General features: G+C 52.1%; 2 protein-coding genes across 10 annotated transcripts; one reads left to right on the top strand and one right to left on the bottom strand.

Annotated features, from left to right (window-relative positions):
* The first annotated feature begins 1975 nt into the window (after positions 1-1975).
* On the top strand, positions 1976-11398 carry AKAP5 (A-kinase anchoring protein 5). Of its 5 annotated transcripts, none has more exons than XM_038139406.1 (3): positions 1976-2589; positions 3125-3245; positions 3921-11398. In XM_038139406.1, the coding sequence occupies exon 3, from the start codon at positions 4554-4556 to the stop codon at positions 6906-6908; it is 2355 nt and encodes a 784-aa protein (XP_037995334.1). In that variant the 5' UTR covers positions 1976-2589; positions 3125-3245; positions 3921-4553; the 3' UTR covers positions 6909-11398. The 5 variants fall into 5 exon arrangements, with proteins under 5 accessions (XP_037995334.1, XP_037995335.1, XP_037995333.1 ...); XM_038139407.1 differs by having other exon boundaries at positions 3125-3256; XM_038139405.1 differs by having other exon boundaries at positions 3125-3288.
* Positions 11399-14293: 2895 nt separating this feature from the next.
* ZBTB25 (zinc finger and BTB domain containing 25) lies at positions 14294-21031 on the bottom strand. 5 transcript variants are annotated; one of them, XM_038137464.1, is made up of 3 exons: positions 20613-21031; positions 19748-19927; positions 14294-18597 (listed from the first exon to the last, which is right to left on the bottom strand). In XM_038137464.1, the coding sequence occupies exons 2-3, from the start codon at positions 19918-19920 to the stop codon at positions 17460-17462; spliced, it is 1311 nt and encodes a 436-aa protein (XP_037993392.1). In that variant the 5' UTR covers positions 19921-19927; positions 20613-21031; the 3' UTR covers positions 14294-17459. The 5 variants fall into 5 exon arrangements, with proteins under 5 accessions (XP_037993392.1, XP_037993391.1, XP_037993393.1 ...); XM_038137463.1 differs by lacking the exon at positions 20613-21031 and adding an exon at positions 20005-20578; XM_038137465.1 differs by lacking the exon at positions 20613-21031 and adding an exon at positions 20221-20578.
* Between the last annotated feature and the right edge of the window lie 1178 nt (positions 21032-22209).

The following is a 22209-nucleotide window of genomic DNA, read 5'->3' as shown; positions in this document are numbered from 1 at the left end:
TGTGAATGTGAGATACTTGCATCTGACTGCAAAATATCTGAATTAACAGTTGTGAGGCCCATCTGCTTGTATCAGAACTGAATCTGAAAACATTCCAGATTTGGTGAGAACTGGGAGGATCAGGATGTAGGTGTGCACCAACGTAGGGGAGCATCTGTAGTACACCGATACTGTGTGTGAATATATATATATATATGGATATGGAGAGAAAGGGATCTCTATCTCTTCAGTTGTTCAGGAGGGGAGAATAATTACACAGAAGTTACCTGGTTGTGTCACAAGCAGCCAGAACACTCAAAATGGTTATGAGAGCATTTGAAATGCATTCACAGCCTCCTAAAATGTTCCTTTTGATGTTACCCAGCCAAGCATTTCCTGGCAGGCAGGAGAGCAGGCTCAGTCCCCTTGCAGGGGGTCAGGAGGTGTTCCCCCATTGCTGCCCAGCCCCCCAGCCTGGCTGAGGGTGCCTCTTCACCTGCAGCTCCTGGGCCCAGCCTTCCCTGGGAGCAGGGTGCCAGAGCGGATGCTGCCAAGTCTGCTGTCAGTTCCTACATTTAATCTTCCCTGCTATGCTGCTTTCCTGCAAGTGCTCTGTGTTCCACCTTCATTTTATGCTTATGAAAGATGGGATAAGTGCAAATTTATGCTAAGATTAGCCTCCTTTTAGTTTAGCATGAGATCATAGCCATGTGCTTGAGAGAGATGGTTCAAGAGGTTGCTAGTCCCCCTCCTGCAGTGAGGCACAGCGCCGGATCAGGCACGGGCTTTTGAAGGGTTTGCTGCACAACAACAAAGCACAAGGGCCAAAAAACAGCCCCGAGCATCTCCAGAGATCAATGGGGAATGTTTTCTAACCTGCACTGCCAACCTCTCTTTTCTCTTGCAGGATGGATACATAAATAGGTTATTTTTTAATACTCTCCTTTGCAGCTAAGGGTGCCAGCCAGGTCTTGTCCTGTCAAATAGGACACAGAGGACACTTAATTTCTCCTAGCTAAGTACTCAGTGGTTCTCTTCTCCTCCTGTTGCTTAGAGAAAAAACTAATTATGTACAAATTTCTTCTCTGTGGGCTATTTGTGGGCCTGGTCCTTAGCTGGTGTTATGGCCATCCGTCCCCCGTGCTGTGCTGTTGTGAGAGCACTGCCTCACATCCTGTAAGAAATAACACAGATTTATGGTTTTAGGTAGTGCTTGGTTGACTCGTCGCGTGTCACCAGCACCACAGAACGAAAACAGGATCCAGTTGGGCCAGGATCTTCTGTCCAGCTTACCCAGCTTGTGGCCTGATGCTTTGCTTGCCTTGTATTTCCATTTCACCCCGGCCATTGGTGCTGCCATCTGCCCCTGGAATGTCAGCAATAATTGGATTCCATGCAGAGTGCTCCCAAGGGGATCCATGGCAGCTTGCCTCCATCACGCCACGTTCCCCAGCCTCACATTACCATCCTCATTGTCTGCTTCCCTCCCTCCTGCCTCCAACTGCAACGAGGGAAAAGCTCCTTGCATTGAAGGGCCTCACTTGGCTTTAATAAAGCAGTGGATCATAATTAGAACCCACCACCCACCTCAGGAGCGAAGCTGTTTCCAAATGAAGTTTATTATCCTGAGTGAATGCGAGCAAACACATCTCCGAGGGGAGCTTTTAAAAAGGCAATTCCTTGTGGTGCTCAATGCACTTTTCCTGCCCTCCTGGCTGGCATTTCAGCCCAGCTAATCCATTTTGTACCTTTTTTCTCATGAAGAAGCTGAGGAGGGGGGAGGCCGTGTGTCTTTTTCTAAGCCTGGCCTACACTGGAAGCCACTTGCAAGTTCAGAGTGCTGCTTTGCTCAGTTTCTCGTGTGCAAACATGCTGTGAAGCAGTTAATGTCTGTAAAGCCTTTGTGGGCGTCAGCTCCCCGTGGAGATGAATGGGGACGTTCGGGCATCTCAACTGCAGTTTCCTGTGGTTCATCAGCTGCACTGGGAAGTCCTTTTTCTGGAGGCTCTCCCATCAATCATCACAGCTGGAGATGTGACTTTTTTAAAGTCAGATCTCAGCTGCTTTGGAAAGAAGAAAGATTATGAAAGAGGCACTTTCTCTGGTGTTTTGGGCATGGATCAGTTTGAAGCCAAGAGCTGGCTGTCCTTATCTCCACCTCCAAAGGTGTAGCTCTGCAGCACCTCCAGCAGTGAGTGCTGAAAGCTGTGAAGGTTTCAGGTGGGACACAACAATCAGCTGCCAAGAGCAAGACCCCCTCCCTTCCCACCAAGCCAGGAGCCCCCAGCGGTCCCTCCTCCCCGCGGGGTGTGCTCCGGGCTCCCTTACAGTGCCTCCTGCTGCCGCCGGGATCCAAACCACAAACCGCAGCTCGATTTCTGGGAGCACCTTCACCTCGAGCTGAAGTTGGTGGTTTTCGGGTCTGCAGCCGCTGTGCACAGCCTGGGAGGGGACGGGAGGTTCCTCCGCCGGCGGGCGAGGGACCCTGCCCCACCAGGAGGGCGGTGCTGCCCCGCCACAGGGCGGGATGCTGCCCCGCCGGGGCAGAGGGATGCTGAGCGGCGAGCAGCGAGAGACGCTTTCGCACGGGAGGAAGGAGGCGGCGAGCAGGTGCCGGCCGGGGCGGGGGGCGGGCCGGGGGCTGGCGGGGGGCGGGGGGGCTGCCGGCAGCGCCCTCCCCGCCGGCCCGGGGGGCGCGGCTGCGGCGGAGGCGGCGGCGGCAGCGCGGAGCGGAGCGGGGCCGGGCCGGGCTGCAGGTGAGGGCGCGGGGGGCCGGGGCCGGGGGCGGCTCCGCCTCGGGGGGACCCGCGGGGGCGGCGGCGGCACCGGCGGGGTCCCGGGGCCGCCTCGGCGGTCGCTGCCCTGGGAGCCCCGCGGGGCCACGGAGGGCTCCGGCCGTGGGGGGCTCCCCGTGCCCGGGCGGGGGAGCGGCGCTGCCGGGCGGCTCCTGCTGCGCGCCCGCGAACGCCCCCAAAACTTGCCGGGCGCGGGGGCGGCGGAGCCGGGCTGCGGGATGCGGGATGCGGGATGCGGGATGCGCTCGGGGCAGCGGCTGCGGCGGGTGCGCGCTCACACGGCTCCGACAGCTCCGCTCGGTTTCCCCTTAAAATAGCCTCACTGAAATCATAATCTTTTAAAAACCCAGATGTGCTGCGGGGGAAGCGTGCCCCGGAACCCCCTTTTAATCACCCTGCTCTTGAAAAGCAGGGCACGAAATGCCGTGTAAAGCCCTGCCCGGAGCCCCCGAGCCCGTCCTGCAGAAGTTGGTCGGTTTGTGGTAACACCTTTTTGCATCGTTCTATCCAAAAGGTTCTGATGATATTTCAAGGCAGAGCTTTTTTTTTTTTTTTTTTTTTTCCCTAAGGTTGACACACATCTTACAACATCACGTCTTTGATGAGCACACACGGTGTTAATTGAGGTTGCCATGGGAGGCATGCACGTAGTATAAATAAGCTCCCTTCTTGCCATGTGATTTCGCTTTTGTATTCCTCAAGCCTCCTTTTTGTATTCTCTGTTTTTGCATATTGTCATATGGTGCATTAAAGATAAAAATATCTGCTGTCTCAGGGTGTAATTTCCCTAGCTGGAACTATAAGTGCATATGGAGCAGTGGGGAAAGGATTTAGCAAACCGTAGGAGAAGGAAATATGTGTGTGCCTGGGTAATAAGTATTCGCCATAATATGGGCAGTTATATAAAAAAGTCCCTTTTTACCAAATAAAATAGCAAAATAGTACTTTCTGTGATGGAACATCACTGGGTTGCTATCTTGTGGCCTTATTTTGCCTTTGGATATTGATGCTAATTAGTGAAAAAACGTGCTATAGTGCATCCAGCCCTGGTCTGCCTCCCAAAAGGAAATGTTTAGGGAGAAAAAACTTTTTAGTACTTTTTAAAAATTTCTCTACGGGTCTTACCACTCATTTATTGTGTTCCAGATAAAAAGATGAAAGCCTGGGTCATGCTTTGCAGCAAATTTCATGTAACATGCGAGGGGAACTGAAGCAGAAACCAAAGCCACGGCAGAGCAGCATCTGACCTTGTCACTGGGGGGCAGAAAACAGCCGCTGCTTCCACTGGTGCTTCGATCAAGCTCCCTGGGCGATGTGGAATTGCAGAGAGCTCACAAAGTGCAAGTTCCTTCCAGGTCCGTGGGGTGAATAAAAATTGTTAATTCTTGCCTCGATTTGTCATCCTTTGGGGGAAAAAAGAGGTATGTCAGACTGGCCATTGTACAGTTAGACCAAGCACAACTGGAAGTGGGTTGCTCCAGAGATGAGAGTGACTGAGGCCAGCAAAGCCAAGGAGAAGCCTGTTCAGCTGCTCATCTACCCGGGATTCCTTGGAGAGGTGATAAAGTGAGTAATAAGGCAAAGTGGGAGTTATAAAGTGGATGCGACAGCTCCAGCAGAACTTCTTCTCACTGCCACATACGCTCGTTGCAAAGCAACTAATGTTATTTGGAAATCTGTTTGAGGAAAAAAATGCACTTTGAGCATCTCTGCAGTTCTGGAGTCTGAAGCATTGATCAGGAAAATCGGCAGCACAGCGCCAACAAAGGAGAAGAGAACATGGTGAAGGCAGCTAAGGAAATTGAAATGGAGAGCCCAAGAGAGGCAGAGACTCCCAGCACAGGGGCCACATGTTCCCCACCAGAGGAACAAGCAAAAAAACCCTCCATGCTCTGTTTTAAGAAGCGGAAGAAGTCCTGTAAGAAAGGGCTGACTGTGAAGGATGCGTGCGAAGGAGCCTCAGAGGAGAAAAGCCAATGTGCCAGCGCTGACCAAGAGGAGGCCAAAGCTTCCAATCCATCACGATCCTCCAAAGGAACCTGGGCAGCCATCAAAAACCTTGCCCGACCTCAGAGAAGGCAGAAGTCCTCCTCACGGAAGAAGGTGCCCTCTGATTCCCAAGTGCAGCTGGAGGTGGATGCTGAGGAGAGCTGCGCACAAGACCTCCCAAAGAAACGGGCGAGCTCTGGGGTGAAGATGCCCTGCGTGAGGTTCTCCAGAGGTAAGAAAAAACCCAGCCCCTCAGAAGCAGTGGAGGAGTCAGAGGGCAGTGTTCCAGCAAATGAAGTGATGGGTGTTGTGAACAAGGCTGGTGAAGAGCCAGAGGATTTGGCCCCAACAGACAAATCTGAGTCCTTCAGCCCAGCCTCTGCAAAGGAGGAGCAGGATACCGCGAAGCAGGAGCAGCATGGAATGAAAGAGGACCAGGATACAGTGAAAGAGGACAACCATACAGAAAAGGAAAGTGACACCTCTGTTGGGAAGAGTGAGCCCTTGACAGAGCCCACACGTGATGCAGAACATTTGGAGTGCACTGTTCAGTTGGAGATAACCAGTTCAGAGACATTTGATGAAGCAGCCCAGGAAAAACTGCAGGAAGGGAGTCTGCCCCAAACCACCAATGGTGTGGAGGGCAGGGAAGTTGCTCCCGAAGCCCCTGCTTCTAAAGATCAACCTGACAATGTCCCGGAAATCACAGAGTGGCAGGAAATCCCTCATATCTGCAAAGAGATGCCTGGAAGGGATGAACTGGAAAAGAGCATAAATCTTTCTAAGGAGTGCAAAGCCGAGGAGACTGTAACTGATTTCAGTGAGTTGGCATCTGGAGGTGATGCAGCGAGTGTGCAGGATGCAGCGAGTGTGCAGGAGGCAGCAAGTGTGAAGGATGCAGTGAGCATGCAGGATGCAACGAGTGTGCAAGATGCAGGGAGTGTGAAGGAGGCAGCAAGTGTGCAGAATGCAGCGAGTGTGCAGAATGCAGCGAGTGTGCAGGATGCAGTGAGTGTGCAAGATGCGGCAAGTGTGAAGGATGCAGTGAGTGTGAAAGAGGCAGCGAGTGTGCAGGATGCAGTGAGTGTGAAAGAGGCAGCGAGTGTGAAGGAGGCAGCAAGTGTGCAGGATGCAGCGAGTGTGAAGAATGCAGTGAGTGTGCAGGAGGCAACAAGTGTGCAGGGTGCAGCAAGTATGCAGGATGCCACAACTGTGCAGGATGCAGCGAGTGTGAAGGATGTAGTGAGTGTGAAAGAGGCAGCGAGTGTGCAGGATGCAGTGAGTGTGCAAGATGCCACAAGTGTGCAGGATGCCACAAATGTGCAGAATGCAGCGAGTGTGCAGGATGCAGCAAGTGTGCAAGATGCAGCGAATGTGCAGGATGCAGCCAGCATGAAGGATGCAGTGAGTGTGCAGGAGGCCATGAGTGTACAGGATGCAGCAAGCATGAAGGATGCAGTGAGCGAGCAGGAGGCAGCAAGTGTGAAGGATGCAGCAAGTGTGCAGGATGCCACAAGTGCACAGGAGGCAGTGAGTGTGCAGGAAGCAGTGAGTATGCAGGATGCAGCAAGTGTGCAGGATGCAGCGAGTGTGAAAGATACAGCAAGCATGCAGGATGCCACAAGTGTGCAGGACACAGTGAGTGTGCAGGAGACAGCGAGTGCCCAGGATGTAGCAAGCGTGAAGGATGCAGTGAGTGTGCAGGAGGCAGCGAGTGTGGAGGATGCAGCAAGTGTGCAGGAGGCAGCAGGTGCGCAGGAATGCTCCAGCCATCAGATACTAGAAGCAAATGCAGGCGCTGGTGTCAGCATCGTCATCACCATCACCGAAGCTGAGGACTCTGACAACACCGACTCTGACCAGGCCTATGAGCCGTCCCCAGTTTTGCACCAAAAAAAGCAAAAAGGGAATAAAAAATCGAACAGGAACACTGATGTTGGTCAAAAAGAGGGCCCCGAGGCTGGTGGCGGTCCCCAGGCAGAGGAGAAAGGTCTGGGTGACCAGGGGCACAGAACTGGGGAGCAGTACGAGTTGCTCCTCATAGAAACCGCCTCCTCCCTCGTGAAGGCGGCCATTCAGTCATCCATAGAGCAGCTGGTCAACGAAATGGCCCTGGAACAGAATAAACACAACAGCTTTCTGTGATGGCAGCCTTGCCCCAGAGAGGAAGGGCAGAGGGAGTGATTTCAAGCTCCGTTTGGCCTGCGGGGTGTGTGGAGAACTGGGAGAGCTCCCGGGGCCGCGGTGTAGTCGATCCTGCATGCCCGTTCAGTTGTGTCCATGTGAAACGGATCCCGGGACGAGGGCAGACCCTGCTGAGCGCAGCGCGTCCCCTGGGGCTTCAGACAGCGCCGCTGACCACAGCTGCGGAAAAACTAAGGTGTTCCAGAGACTGTATTTTCACTTATTGGCACATTTATGTCAAGGCCACATTTCTGCTGTCCCCCATGCCCTGCTTCCCCGCTGTTCATGCTGTAGATCTGCGCGTACCATGTGTTTGAAGAAAGGTCCTGGGAGGCAGTGAGTGCCTGACCTGCTGCTGGGCTGGATTCGGGGCACGCTGAAACAGCTGGAGGCTTGCTGGGGCTTTATTGCAGACGAGGAAGAGCGAAGTGTCTGCAACATTAACAAGAGAGCATCACTGCCAGGCTGTGCTTTGTGCTGTGAACCGGCCCTCGCTACGCCCCGGCGCAGGGAGCCGCGCTCACTGCTGAGGCACGGAGCCGGCGGCTTCCAGCGAGCTCTCTCCTTCCCTCACTCGGCCTCTCCCCCGTCAGGAGCAGCCTGCGCATCTCCAGACCCGCTAAAGCTCAACATCAGCCTCGCCCTGCTGACCCCGGGCTGCGCCAATGCCGAGAGAGCGGCAGCGCCTCGTCTGCCGGGGGACCCCTCTCGCCCCTCGGAGCCCGGCGGGCAGAATTCCCGGCTGGGCCGGGCGGGAGCAGCCCCGCCGCCCGCTGCCCCTCTCCTCCCTCGCCTCCCTCCGTCCCCATGCCGCTGTCGTGCTGAGGCTCTCCTCAGATGTAGCGTATTTTTTTATACATGGCATGCGATATAAATAGCAGTGAGCTGCATGCGTGTTAGCAGTCGGCATGGTTCGGGAAGCTGCAGCGTGCTGCCGGCGCTGGGATCGCTTTGGTTTGGTCTGAGTGCCGCTGGCATCCCCGGCTGCCGGCGGAGCCCGTCCCGCACCGCTCCCCGCTCCTCCCGCCTTCATCCCGCCCAGGCATCCCTCGGGAATCGTGCGCTGTGCCCGGCTCGCTGCCTCCGGGCTCTGGCACGCCACGTAGCTCGCTCTGAAACATGCAGGGAAATGCTGGAGCAATCTTACCAAAGTCCTCAGGGGAAAAAAAAAAATCCTGACATGAGGGCCTGAGGACGTGGCTGGAGGATGCCTGGACAAGCCCACTGCTGTCAAACCCGCGGACTGCCCTGCCCCGAGGGGTCTGCACGTGTGTGTGAGCATCACCCCCAGCTACCAGCACTCCAGGAGAAAGGGGCCTTTTAGTAATATGGGATTGCATCTGCGTGGCTGGGATTCGTGTCCAGCTGTGGGCAAGGCAGTGGGGTGTTCCTCTGAGAAAATTCTCCTGCGTGTTCCTCAGCCAGCACAGAAACAGCAGCTGTGCTTGGCGATTGCTCACTGACTGTGCGCTGAGATCTCCCTTCCCAGCAGCACAGACTTTGGATTCCTGCTAAAATACAAGGGCTGTACCTGTCCCTCGTACCTGGTGCACAAACATGTTTTAAACCTTGATAAAACATCTCCTCGATGTCACAAGAGGACTGCGAGCAGCAAGAGCCACAGCTCATCTCTGTGAAAGTAAAACTTAAAAAAACCCAGAGGGTGGTAAAGAAAAAAAAAAGTGTCTTTTTTTCCCTGTGAATTTGTTTATTAAGTTATCAGCTATTGATAATTCAGTGTGTACGATTTTAATGGCTTTGTACTTCATACTGGTCCTTCCAGGTATTTTGCCATAGTTTTGAAAAAGAGACTTTTAAAGGACTTTCAGATGTACCTTTGGAGCTGCTGCAGCACCCCAGGAAGAGCCATCCTGATGCTGGCAGAGGCCTACAGGATTACACTGGGCACTGTGGCAGGCTGGTGCTGAGCAAAGGGCTGCAGCATTGCTGTGGGATCCCGCTGGAGTCAGCTGCAGAGGAGGATGTCCAAGCTTTAGTAAATAAACACAAAATTACCCCAGAGGGCCAGGCTGTCATCCTCTGTCAGCCTGCTGAGCTGTTTTGGGAGGATTTGGTGTTATTTCAGTATTGCCTTTTAGGCGAAACACATCTTCAAAAAAGGAGGAGAATGGCAGAAATGCCCAGTCCAGCCCTGCCCCGTGACTTGCTCCGTGTCAGGGGCTGGGTTTGCATCCTCTCTTGTATCTGGTTTTCCCTCTGTTACAGCTGTACATGAAACTGATGATTATTTCATTAAAGCTGAATGTACCTGTTGTTTTCTTGCCTTGTGATTGAGTGGGCAGCTATGGAGAGATTTTAGATGTGAAAGGATTAACTCACAGTGGTGCTCCATTGTGTCCAGCTTGTTCAGGCAGTCATACAGTGAGCAGAGAGAAATCTTAATGCTGGTGGCAGACCCAAATTCTTTGGAGGTTTGCACCTCCTCTGCCCTTTCTATGGCATTTCCTTTGGTTGCTGGTCAATCATTTCTGCTAGAGAGTCCTGGCTGCCCAGGGACTGCTATAAGGAATTTGTGAAGGATCACAAATCTCTGGCAGCTAAGAAAAGCCATCCTGCTGCCCCATGGCTAAATTCCCTGTTAGATACCCTGTGGCACCAGAGGAAAATGTCTGAGGCTCTGCAGACTGACAAGGGTGGTGCTGACAGCCTTCAGGTTGGGGCTGGCATTTCGGGAAGGGGAGCAGCACATTTGGTGTTTTGGCACTTTCTGTGGCAGATCAAATAGGTCCCACACCCTAATTGTTTGGGGGCTTTTTGCATAATGTCCTTCATGTCCTTCAAGGTCCATCTTCCTTCTTGAGGCAGTTTAAAACATACACAAAATACGGGGGAAAGGAGTTATAAATTTTTAATAGTATTAATGCTATCTATTCTTTCAAGTTTACAGAACAAAATACAGGCTCATAACAGCTGCTATTGACTTAATTAAGACTCTCTACTCCTTCCTTATGATTAGAGAGTAGACCATTAATAAGACATTAATTCTTTCACAGAAGGAGTAATAAATTTACTATTGTGAAAGAGTGGCGGGCCAGGGAACCTGTGAGGATGTGGCTGTGTGGCTGTGACAGAGCACCAAAGGGTGGCCTGACTTTAGGACCACCATCCTCACCAACAGCTAAAATAATCTGGCATTATCATAGAATCACAGGATCATTCAGGTTGGAAAAGACCTCTAAGATCACCAAGCACTGCCAAGGCCACCACTAAACCGTGTCCCCAGGTGCCACATCTACATATTTTTTAAACCCCTCCAGGGATGGTGACTCCACCATTGCCCTGGGCAGCCTGCTCCAATGCTGGACACTCCTCTCAGGGAAGAATTTTTTCCTGATATCCAATCATTTTTATGGCCATATTCAGCTTGCTTCTGAGCTAGATTCATTGCTTGCTGCCCTCTGAATCATGGAAGTGGTTCTTCTGCTCACCCCACAACCTGTGCTGTTGCTTTTGTCCCAGATGCTTCCAGGGCTCTCCTCAGTGGGGACAATCCAGCTCCAAATCCAACAAGTTCCCTATCCTTGCTTTGCAGTGTCATGTTGAATATTTTCATCTCCCACAGCTTTTTTATATTAACAGCAAAGAAAAAGGTGTTTAAATAGTATAGCTCGTACCCAGAGAGGCTTCCAGGGGGATAAAAAGCTTTTCTGTTAAGTCAACACTGAGCCCAGCAGAAAACAAGCGTATCCATTGAAAAGTTCCCTGTGAAATCTGCCAGTAGACAACGATGGCACAAACAAATATTGCATTTTCTTTCCTGCCCTGGGACACCAGAAATGGATTAGAAATGCACAGGGGCAGATCTCCAGCTGCTGAAGGTCATGGCAGCTCCATAGGCTTCAAAGGACTGACTCTACAGCAGCCAGGAGTCTGGTGTTTGAATCCAAGGTGCAATCCCTGCATAAATCCCTGCACAAATCATGGACATTCTCATATGCAACATGTATGAAAGTGAAGATGCAGTTGTGGGGGGTTTTGTTGTTGTTTTGTGGGGTTTGGGTTGGGTTTTGTCTTTTTTTTTTCCCCACAAATGTATGTAAGAAATTGAGTAAATTCACAAAATACATGGGAATGTTGGTTTTCACTTGGGATGGATGGATGGATGGATGGATGGATGGATGGATGGATGGATGGATGGATGGATGGATGGATGGATGGATGGAAGCCAGACCCACATTTACAGGCACTGAAGCCCTAATGTTTCCTGTGTTATAGATAGAGCCTTTCAACATGAGTAACTCAAAATGAACTGCTCCAAGGAAACAGATTGATTTAAATAATTGCTTTAATATGATTTTACCTCTGCAGTTTTATTTCCCAGAGAAATGGTTCTTGTCAGCTCTTGTTGGGTAGTACTAAAATAATGAAATACTTTTCATTTGCAAATGGACAAAATCTTAACATTAAATGTGACTTTAAAAAACACCTAATCAGAGGATGTTATTTCTTATACACTTATTTAAGCTACAATATAGGTTAATGTTTTTTTAGGAGGCACAGCTTTCACATGTCTTTCTTTTTGCAGAGAATTGTGAAGAGTGCAGTTCTGTGCCAAATGATGGGATTTTTCTGCTGTGGGGTTAAAGTTCACTTAGCCAAAAAGTGGACTTCAGCAAAAATACCCAAACCCAGCATTTTAAAGTAGGTTTCGTTATATAAAAACTGACAAACAGGCTGGATACAAAAGGGAGGGAGACGGTAAGAAAACATATTTTGCAATTCAGATTGCTAAGATGAAAGTATCATCTGCAGCTCGAGCTGGCAGTCCCCCTGTCAGTCCTCAAGTCAGACCTCGCAGAGATCTGCCTTCCACACCTCTTTAATCTGGAAGAGGCGACACCCGCGTTTCAAGACGCTCCAGCAGGGTCCCTTCTGCAGGCACGGCTGTCCTTTCGGGCGGTGCCTTTCCAATGCCAGGTCCTTACCGGTGCACGGACCCACCAAGCATCGCTTTGCCCTTGTCCCTGAGAGAAGCCTTCCATCTGGAGAGGGATGGATGTCATCCCCGCGCCCCAGCGCCCGTCACTCGTGTCACGTTGGCTCTCACCATTTGCCGTTTTAATGAAGACTCGAGGCCGCGCTGTGTCCGGGCTCGGCGCGGGGGCAGCTCGGCGTGGCGGGAGCCTGCTGGGACGGCAGCTGGGCGGGGAGCGCAAGGGCTGCGGCTCCTCCGGAGCTCCCGAGCATCCCGGGCCGGGGGAGCGGCGCCGCAGCCCCCGCCGCTCCCGCCGCGCCTCCCCGGCTGCGCCGCGCCGAGGCGTCGGGCTCCAGGCAGCCTGAAACCCCATTCGCATTCCGCTTCCCAGCTGCGGCCAGGCAGGGGAGGCCGAGGCGCTGGGAAGCGCCCGAAGCTCCGTGCGGGGCGTGGGGCAGCCCGCGGGCAGAGCCCGGAGCGGGCCAGAGCAACAGGCACGGCAGGAAGGCGCGCCCGCACCCCGGCATTAGCGCCATGAGTAAGCGAGCCGGGAACACAGCCTGGCGGGGGATGCTCGGCCCTAATGACAGGCTGGGGCGCCTGCCCTGCTGGCTCCGGCGGTGCTGCGGGTGGCGGAGGCGGCCGCTGCCGGAGCGGGTCCCTCCCGGGAGGGCTGCGGGCAAAAGGCGGCGCGGAGCATCGGCCGCCGCTGCTTCGGCCGGAGCTCGGCGAGGCTCACGCCCGCCGCTGGATCTGTCTCGGTGGCCGACACCACTGTCCGCCTGCCACGAGGTCTCCTCCCGCATCCATCACCCCTCGATGGCTCGCCGCCCCGGTTTCCCTGCCCTGGCGCCTATAGCTGGCTTTATGTCCTAAAACCAATGGGTTGCAAATCCCAGGATTGCCACGGAGGGACAGAGGGCTTTAGACAGTGTTCCCCTACAGCGTTTGACAGGAGGATTCACGCGGACTAAGCATTGCCGCACTGCCCTGTGCATCCCGGGAGGTGCCCCCGAGGCACGGGCTGCTGGAACCCCCCCAGAGCTTCCCAGGGCCACCCCCACTCAGGCGAAACCCAGAGAAGGCTGAGAGCGTTGCCCTGCCTTTGTTCTGAGGGTGCAGCCTCTGATTTAGAATAGTTGGTGGAGAACATTTCCTCTCCTAGGCTGCTTTTGAAGTCGTGTCATTACTTTTTCTTAATGAAACATGCAAATCCCGTAGATGCTGCGATTGCATCTCAGGGAGCTCAGTCTTGACACAGCTCTGGTTGCAACTATTTAACCAGCATGTAATTTAGGGCACATCCATCCTCATTACTTTTTTCCTCATGATTTCTTATTGCTCAGGATATATTTTCTCAGTGCTGGACTGCTCGGAAGGCCATTCTGTTGCAGTCATTTTGGCAATTCTGGACAAGGAGGGAAGAGACTGAAGTTTATTGAACAGGGAATCTGAAGGTCATGTCAGAGGTGTGGCATGGTTGGCTGATTGCTGTGGGAGGCCTTCCATGAGCCATGAAGTTTGGCCACTGATAGCCCACGGTCCCCTCCAATGATGCTGAATTGTATATGCTGAGGTCACTTTTCACTGCAGTTCTGGAGGCTTCACTTACACAGGATAAATACTTTCTGCTTCCAAAATACCAGAAAACTATTCTGTATCAGCATTACACTGAAGAAATGAAATGTCACGAGAGCAGTGTTTCATGGCCTTATTTTTAACTGTAATGCTCACTGCTTCAGGTTTACATCCCAACAGCAAATTTAATTTCCCTGTTCAACCCTCTCAGTGTGCAGAAAAACCAAGATTCTCCAGACCCCACACTGCAAGGGGGGATAAACACACTTTTGTCCACACACTTCAATGCACCCTAAGAAGCCTGAGAAACACAGACCCTGTTGGATCCAGCAGCATCAGAGCACTAAAAATAATTCATAATACCTATCTTGAAATTGTTTCTCATACTCTGGTGGTTGAGCCAGCCACGTACAGTGAGCATTTTGGGGCCAGCACCCAGATACACGATGGCAGCCACTTCTGCACTTGGAGGCATTGCAGAGTTCACTTGAGCTGGCTCTCCTTCACTTGAGGAGTCTGCTCATGCTCAGGAGCTTTGGCAGGGGGGATCTGAGCCCAAATCTTCCCATCTTTACATAAAATATGAGCTGCAGAGCCCAAAGAGAGGGCACTCCAATGACTGTGGTTCATCAGCTCAGTACCCCTAATGATGGGACCTCTCCAGAGCACGTGGCAAATCTCCAAGGATCCCCTGGAGCTTTGGGACTTCCAGACTTGAAGTATTCCCACCCCAGGGCTTCCTTTGCCTAAGCCCATGTGCATCTATGAACCAATCACAGGTATCTGGAAGGAATCACTAGTATAATTATTCTGCAGACTGTGACAAATTTTTTTAGGTTTTTATTTAAAAAAAAGAAAATCAAACCCCAACAAGAAATGAGTATTTGTCAAACCCAGCTGTGCAAGTCAGGCAGATTTCCAAGCATGCACCGGCATAAAGGTTAAGCACTCAGTAATTCAAGTGTCTTCCACATACAGTAATAAAACTTCTCATGATTTATCCAGGAGCAGCTGCTGCCCTTGCTTAGCAAATGTAACTGCCCTGTAAAATTATTTTCTATTCATAAGACTTGGAGAGAATGATGTTTTTATGTTAACATAACTTGGAGCTGATGACTTCTGTCTCCAGCTTTTCCTGCTGCTTTAATTATAACAGTGCTTTAACACTTGCCATAGAAAACTGCTGAAAATGCATTTCTTGTATTGCAAATGATGCAAAAAAAAAAAAAAAAAGCCTTTGGCAGACATTTGATGTCACAGATGTTCAGTCCCACAAAGATTAACCAAAGTACACCTTTAAAAGGGGTGTAAGGGTAACAGAAAACAATCCTTTACAGTTGTATCTTTTCAAGGTATCTTTTCACAGGAACACAGCCCTGGTTTATGTCTCATTTCAGCTTTGCTGGTGTGCTTGTAGTCAGTGCCATGGAGCCACTCCTACAGCACATACAGCTGAGTGATATTTGGCTCTTTTACCTGAGATCACAGCTTTTATAAAAGCTCCGTTTTTAATGGGCAAGAAGAGAACAAAACTGTCCAGCCCACGCACCTGAGGATGAGCAGCGCGTCGCAGAGATGCCTTGGGCACTGCTGCTTGCTGTCCCTGCTGCTGTCCCCAACACTGACCTGTATTACACTACCCTGTCACCTCTGCAGAGACATCAAGAGCCCTTTGACTTTCAATACCAATTACTTCAGGCAAGTTAGGCACCTATTTGACAATCCGAGGTGCTTATCTACTGACTGAATAGCTGATTCAATCCCTCTCCTTTCTACAGCTCTAAGCCACCCCAACAAACGCTTCTCTCTGTTTTTAAATTAAATGTAGGAAGCTGAGGGAAGCCAGCAGCACTCGGTAAAGTGTCGCATACAAATAGGGAATGACCATAAAATACCTCTTCTTTTATCTTTTTTTATCTTTTTTTTACCCATCATGTAGAAATAGAGGTCAGTGGAAGCCGGAGGGCATTCTCCCAGTTACGAGCAGCCTGTGCTGGATGTGATTTAGCTGATGCTGTTAGGCTGGGAGAGAGGCAGAAGGTTCTCTTCTAGGAAACGCTCCGTGAGAATGGCTCCGTGCTCAGATGCAGCATTCACAGGCCTGGGTGTCAGCTGGGTTCTGTTTGTTTGCTTGTTCTAAAGAAGGGCTTTTTAAGCAGGGTTCAAATGTGTTCACACCAGAGCAGCTTAAATGGGTACAAGCAGCAAAAGGAGCACTGGGGCTTGCAAAGAAGCACACTCCAAACCACAGCCTGCATTTTGCAACATCTTCTCGGCAGGCTCAGGGACTGGTTGTTTCGCCCCTTTGTCTTGAAACACAATTTGGCAGCTCTCAGTGGCCAATCCTGCCCCTGGAGTGAGCAGCTCCCTGCCCAGGAGAAGCAGCAACCGCCCTCACAAAGACCTCAGATGGTCTTTTAATTCGGCAGTGATTTAATTGCAGCTCTTGCTCCAGGACAATATCAAAGACAGCTCGAGTCCCAACTACAAAGAGCTTTGGAGCAGGCGTTCTGACAGCAAAGCGTCCTCACACCATTGTTCAGGCTCCCCCTTTCCAAAGGCAATGACTCGGCTCCACCAGGACTGGCAGGAAGCCTCCAGCTTCTCAAAATCTGGGTAAAGAGATTATGGGAGCAGCTCACGAGGCTTTTGCTCTGAGCTGCAGAAGAGACCTCTGCTCTCTAAGAACGTGGTGTGTCTCCCTGGGGCCTTCTGAGTAACAGCATCTCTGAGGGGTGGGCTGCAGCCCATCTGGTGGGAAGCCTGGGATGAAAACTAGAGAGGGACAAACTGTGAATTCAAGAGGCATGTGTATAATTTTAACCCCTTCTTGGATATTACCCTTCAGATAACCAGTAATGATAAATAAAAAGCCGGATGGGGCTTTGAGCAACCTAGTGGAAGGTGTGCCTGCCTATGGTAGGGGGGTTGCAAGTTTAATGAACCTTCCAGCCCTCTATGATTCGATGAATTATGTGAATTCTATGATTATATGAAAGGCAAAAAACATGCATGTTACCATCTAACACTGGCTCTGCAAACAGAGAAAAAAATAACACACTGTGTATTTGCTCTGAGCAAATATACAGATTGTAATATTTTAAAATGTTTACTCCAAGCTGTTTATAAAGTTAGAAATCATTTTCACTCAGAAAATACGTGTGTGGCATTTAATCCTGTAAAGACTTAAGCTAGGGTATGTCTCCCCTCAAAGAAGAGAGAACACTCCTTTGCAGCTTTCCTTCCTCCCTGCAGAGAAGACAGTCCAAAAATGAAACATGGTCCTAGAGGGGCATCAAAATCTGTCCTTGCTTATGCAGTAGTGGTGAACAAGGGAGGAGTAGGAAGGAGGAAAAACACATGCAAATCCCTAGAGTTTAAAAGTAAATTTAGAAGACAGATGAGGACTCCAGGGCTTGTCAAAATGAAGGTTGCCACCCCTACATCAACACTGCCAATTCCCTTGAAAAGAGCAGCCTTATGGCTCCTGCAAATATGTATGCAGAGATTTATTAACTGCAGTTACATGAACAACATGAACTTCAGGATTCATCTCCTTGAGATATTTATTTTCATTAAAAACAAACTGTTTGGGAAACACAGTATTTCCCTCTACACTTCCATCCATCTGGTTTCAGAAGAGCAATTCTATGGGATACAAACAGTCCTAGGCACCACACAGAGTACTAGACAATGTTTAAACCTCACACCCAGCAATACAGCCTTTACTCCAGTAAAGCAGAGTAGGAATAAGTTCACATTCAGGAAAAACATAACTGAGTTACACGGAGGCTTCCAAGAAGGACTTAGATGGGAATTAACTCGAGTTTAAAAGTTAGAGAAGTAAAAAAAGCAAGTACACAAGTCAAAGTACACAGTCCTTCATAGTTATCTCAGCAGTGAGGGGAACGGTGGCTCAAGAAAATCAGCTGCACAGAGCAGCCACTCCCTAGGTGGAGAATGCCAAAACATCTAGTTTCAGCATCTGAAGGGGAGAATTACTCTACCAGGATCGTATCGACGCTTTCTTGGATGAGATCTGACTCCAGTATACATTCATCTAAGTGGTCTTGGGACAAGCTGGAGCTCTTTCCCACACTCTCGCTGTCACAGTAAGGGTGGAACCTGGGGGTGCCGGGGCTCTCCAGCCGCTGGCAGCGGCCGTACTTGTGCTGCTTCCCTCTGTGCGTGTACATGTGCTCCAGCAGCTGGCTCTTCCGGAAAAACGCGCGGCCGCAGACGGTGCAGCTGATCTTTCTCTTTCTTGAGAAAGAAAAGTTACAGTTCAACTCCACCGGTTCGTGGTCCTTGGAGATGAGGGAGAGCTGCCCGATCTGCAGAGGCTCCAGCTCGCTGCAGCTCGGGTGCTCCAGCTGATGTTCATCCTCCTTGAGGAGGAAGGCCCCGAGGCGATGGCCGTCCCCGGGCTCCCTGTCCTCGGCCAGAGGCTGCACCTCGCCCAGGTCGCTGCTTTCCAGGATGGAGGCCGGCACGCCAAAGGGCAGCGAGCCCGAGACGTGGGTGTGCAGGTGCTGCCGCAGCCCGTCCCGCGAGTCGAAGCGCTCCCCGCAATAGTGGCACAAGTGCACCTTGAGGCTGCCCTTGGCCAGGATGGGGCTCGCCACCTCCGGAGAAGGAGGGGTGCAGCTCTGGGACACCACGGGCTCCGAGTCGCACCTCTCCTGCTTTATGGAAACCGAGAGCTTCGGGCGCTCCTCTGCCGGCTTGGCCAGGGCCGCGGGCTGGGCCGAGGGGCGAGCGACCTGCTGGTCCAGGGGGCCGTCGTCCAGGCCGATGGCCAGGGACAGCTGCAGCTGGGGGTGATCGCCCTGGGCCGCAGACCGGCCGCCCGCCTTGGGCAGGCTCTCCTTGGCTCCCAGGCGCTCCTTGGCCAGCTTGTGTGCCGTGGAGATCTGGATCCCGTACAAGTTGGAGGACTGGACGGGCTCTGGGGAGAAGGCCTGGTTCATCTCGATGGCGATGTGGGAGAGGTGGTCTGCGTGCAGAAAGCGGATGCCCTCCTCCAGCCGGCTCTGGCTGACAGTCTGCTTTGGCCCCTTCCCAGTGTACATGATATGTAACAAGTAACTAAATATGTCAGGCTGGATGTCGGTAGGCTGAATTTTTATGCACTCGCTGAAACAAAACAGATGATTAAGTACATAGAGGGACCCAAATCCCGATCCATTACCTGCCCATTTGCTGTGAGAGCACTTTTACAAGCAGCACTCCCTGCCAAGCCCTGCAGAAGTGCAGAAGCTTTGTTTGCAAAGCCAAGTGCCTGAGTCTGCGTTTATCCCTGTGATTCTGAAGACCAAGTGCACAGTGCAGCTGAGGCTGGTGCAAGTGACCAGCCCTGGCCACCCCATGCCTCCCACACACAGCCAGCTGCAGCCACACGGCACCGCAGCGATGCCATGCAAGCTGTGCATCACCAGTGTGTGCCACTCCATCTATCTGAGTAATAAGGTCAGCTGCCAGTACTGTGTAATCTTTATGAGTATTGCACTTAAGTGTCAGCAAACAACATCTACAGGGAAGGGCAGTTCACTCATCTCACTTCCAGCCAAGGGGCGATGCAGCTGATCCTAAAGATTATCTTGCAGAGGTGCTGGAGGCCACGACCCTCAGAAAGGAAGGGGAATGAAGAAGGTTTAACCCATCACAAGCAGCCAGCCCCAGGTCAGAGGCCAGACCTTGGCACTGCTCTTGTTATACCTGCAGAACCACTCCTGACCTGACCAGGTGAAGCATGTGAACAACAGCTTGAAATGAATTGATGATCTCAGTCTCGGCCCTTATCTCCAAGAGTCTGAAGCACAGAACTGTGATAAGGCCACAGCTTCTCGATTGTTTCAAGCCTGTGGATCCTGCCAGAAATTACAGCCTCACTCAGCAAGCTTGACAACAACCTAAGGCAAAGTACTGGACATATTTCACATGGGCAGGAGGTATCAGGTTATCCCTGGATTCCAAATCTACAAGGCTCTCACTGCAGGAACATGGTGGTACTCATATGCTTTACTGATCTGGTCACACAAATGCCTCATCTCCAAAATGCAGGGTCTGATGTTGCCATATGCTGACTAAGAAAGCGGTTTTAAAGGGCAGCGCTTCCTGGACTGGGATTGTTTTGAGAGCCAAGGCCTGTGCTGGGTTAGGAAAATAATCTCAGGCCACCTAACATCCCCATTTATACTCTTTTAGACTTTTATACCTTTAAAGATCAGAAAAAGCAGAATGCCGAGAGCGGTAAAAGGATAGGAGGAGAGCTGTGTGTTCTTACCTCGTCTGATGAATAAATATCATCTTAAAATAGTTTGAAAAAGCAGCGAGCACCGCTCTGTGGGCTTTGAAGTAAACATCTCCAATGGCAACTGTGCAGTCACACAGAAAGCCAAACTCCCGCTGCATGTTCAGCTGCTGGAGGAGGAGGACGCTGTGGCCGGTGGTATCCATGGTGTGCCTGGGAGCAAGGGAACAAGATGTTCATCTCATTAAGAAATCGGAGAGCTCCCAAAGGCTCGAGTGTTGACTTCTCACCACCGAAACGAGATGGACGCCTGGCATGGAGCCTCTTCCCTCCTCCAGATAGTCCCTGCACCCCAATTTAACAGTTTCTCCTTCCGATACCACTGCTAGCGCTCAAACCCACGACCAGTGAGCTCAAGACCTCTCGGGGACTTTCCCATCTGCCAGCTACACTCAGAGATGCTTCTCCCGCTGATTAACTACGCTCTGCGGGGTGTCGGCACGAACTTTAAACCTGGCCGGCGTTTTCCCTGTGATCTGACGGTGCTTTCTGCTGCCCCGGAGCCGCGGCGGAGGCACGGGGGAGCGGGGCTGAGCCCGGCGGCCCCGGCACAGAGGAGCCCTGTGCGCCCAACAAAGCCCCCATTGTGCGGGCTGAGCCGCCCTCGCCCCGCCCCGCCCCGCCAGCGGCCCCTGCGCAAATAAACGCCGATATTTGCTATTGTTCCCGCAGAAAATTATTTGGGGGGTGGGGTGTGTGTGGGGAGAGAGACACGACGCGCATCGGGAGGCGGCGAGCGCAGCCTCCCCGTGGCGCGGGACCAGCGCCCTCCTTCCCTCCCTCCCTCCCTCCCTCGCCGCCGGCCCCGCGGCTCCCCCGCGCCCGCGCAGCCGCTTACCCGCGCGGAAGCGCCGCCACCGCCCGCCCCCGCTGCCCGCCCGGCGGATGGGGTGGGCGCTGCCCCCCCGCGCTTCCTGCCGGGCGGGCTGGGCCCCGCCGGGCCGGGCAGGGATGGGCAGGGATGGGCTTCTCCCGGGAAACGCCGGCGCGGCCTCAGCGCGGGCCTGGCGGTGCGGTGGGCGCGGCCCCTGCGCGGCTGCGGGCGGCGCGGCTCCTGAGCGAGGGAGGGAAGGAGCGGGTGCAGCCCCGTGGGGGATTTTTCGGGAGGGTGCGTGTTTTCCCGTGCGTTGCCCAAGGCATCAGCGTGGGCTGGGGGGCTCGGCTGCTTGATCGAGCAGAGGCGGAGTGTGGTCTGCTGTGAGCCTCCGCTCTCGGCATAAAGTGTGTGGGGTTGGCTTTTTTTTTTGTTTTTTTTTTTTTTTTTTTTTTTGTGTGTGTGTGTGTTTTGTTGGGTTTTTTTTTGTTTGTTTGTTTGTTTGGTTTTTTTGGTTGTTTTTTGGTTGGTTGGGTTTTGTTTTTTTTGTCTTTTTTCAGGGAAAAAAAAAAAAGAAAAAGAAATAAGTAAAGGCGCTTCCCCGGTCTGGCCGGGAATGGATGAGAAGATACGATCTGGCTTCCTCACCGATGTCTGCGGCCTCTGTGCTGCTTTAACCACCGCCAGTCCCGAGGACGCAGCGTTTCTCTGTCGGGCCTCCTCCTCCTCCGGTGGCTCACTGATGTTAAACCAGGGGTTATTTTAGGCGAGAGCAGCTGTGCCGGGTGGGGTGCCAGGCGGAGGAGCAGGCACCGGCGGCACTCCCACCCTGGACCGCGATTGCCCGGCCACCAGCAGCCCCTCCCGGGCAGGGATGGGCAGGGATGGGCTTCTCCCGGGAAACGCGAGCGCGGCCCCTGCGCGCCCCACCCCTCCGTTCTGGCACTCAGAACCACCTCTGAGGTGGCTTTCCGATGAATGTTACCAAATTGCCTTCTGAACCTGTTCGAACGTCCAGTCCGTACAGGGTCCTGCTGCCACCGGGTTCATTTGATGTTCACACGTTGTTTTTCCAGCTGGAAAAGGCAGTGGAAATCACTATTTGTGTGCTTTTGTCATGATTTTGGTGCAGTTTCCAAGATCTATCACACCCACCTCCTCCATAGCATCTCTGCTGACTCAGGGCCTCTGCAGAAGATACTCAGTGCCTCGGATCATCCCTCTTGGTTTCCTCTCAGCATTTGATAGTGTGTAGTCCATTTTCTTTTTGCATCCCCATAAGTGCAATTCTTGAATATTAAAGGCAAATAATGTCCCTGGCCACCAGAATGCATCAGCTTATGGGGCTGTTTCCAGGCAGCCTGAGCCTGGGTGGGTGATGAAGATGGGCTGAGAGATGACGGACCATAGGCTCCAAAGAATTTTCATCCATGTGTTTGCTGCTTATCCCACTGACCAGCACAGCTTTATCTTTTCCATTGCCTTATATATGTACTATTTTTTATTTTTATATAAAGCTCACAGGACTCGGGGACCATCTTTCCCTCCTGTGTTTGTGCAGCAGCAGAACTGAGAGATCATGGAGCTATAATCCTGCTGCTCCTATAAATACTAGTAGCCA

This window comes from Motacilla alba, chromosome 5 (assembly GCF_015832195.1).
Source record: "Motacilla alba alba isolate MOTALB_02 chromosome 5, Motacilla_alba_V1.0_pri, whole genome shotgun sequence".
Lineage (NCBI taxonomy): Eukaryota > Metazoa > Chordata > Aves > Passeriformes > Motacillidae > Motacilla > Motacilla alba.
The sequence above is the reverse complement of the archived record's forward strand: the minus strand, read 5'-3'. Positions and strand labels throughout refer to the sequence as shown.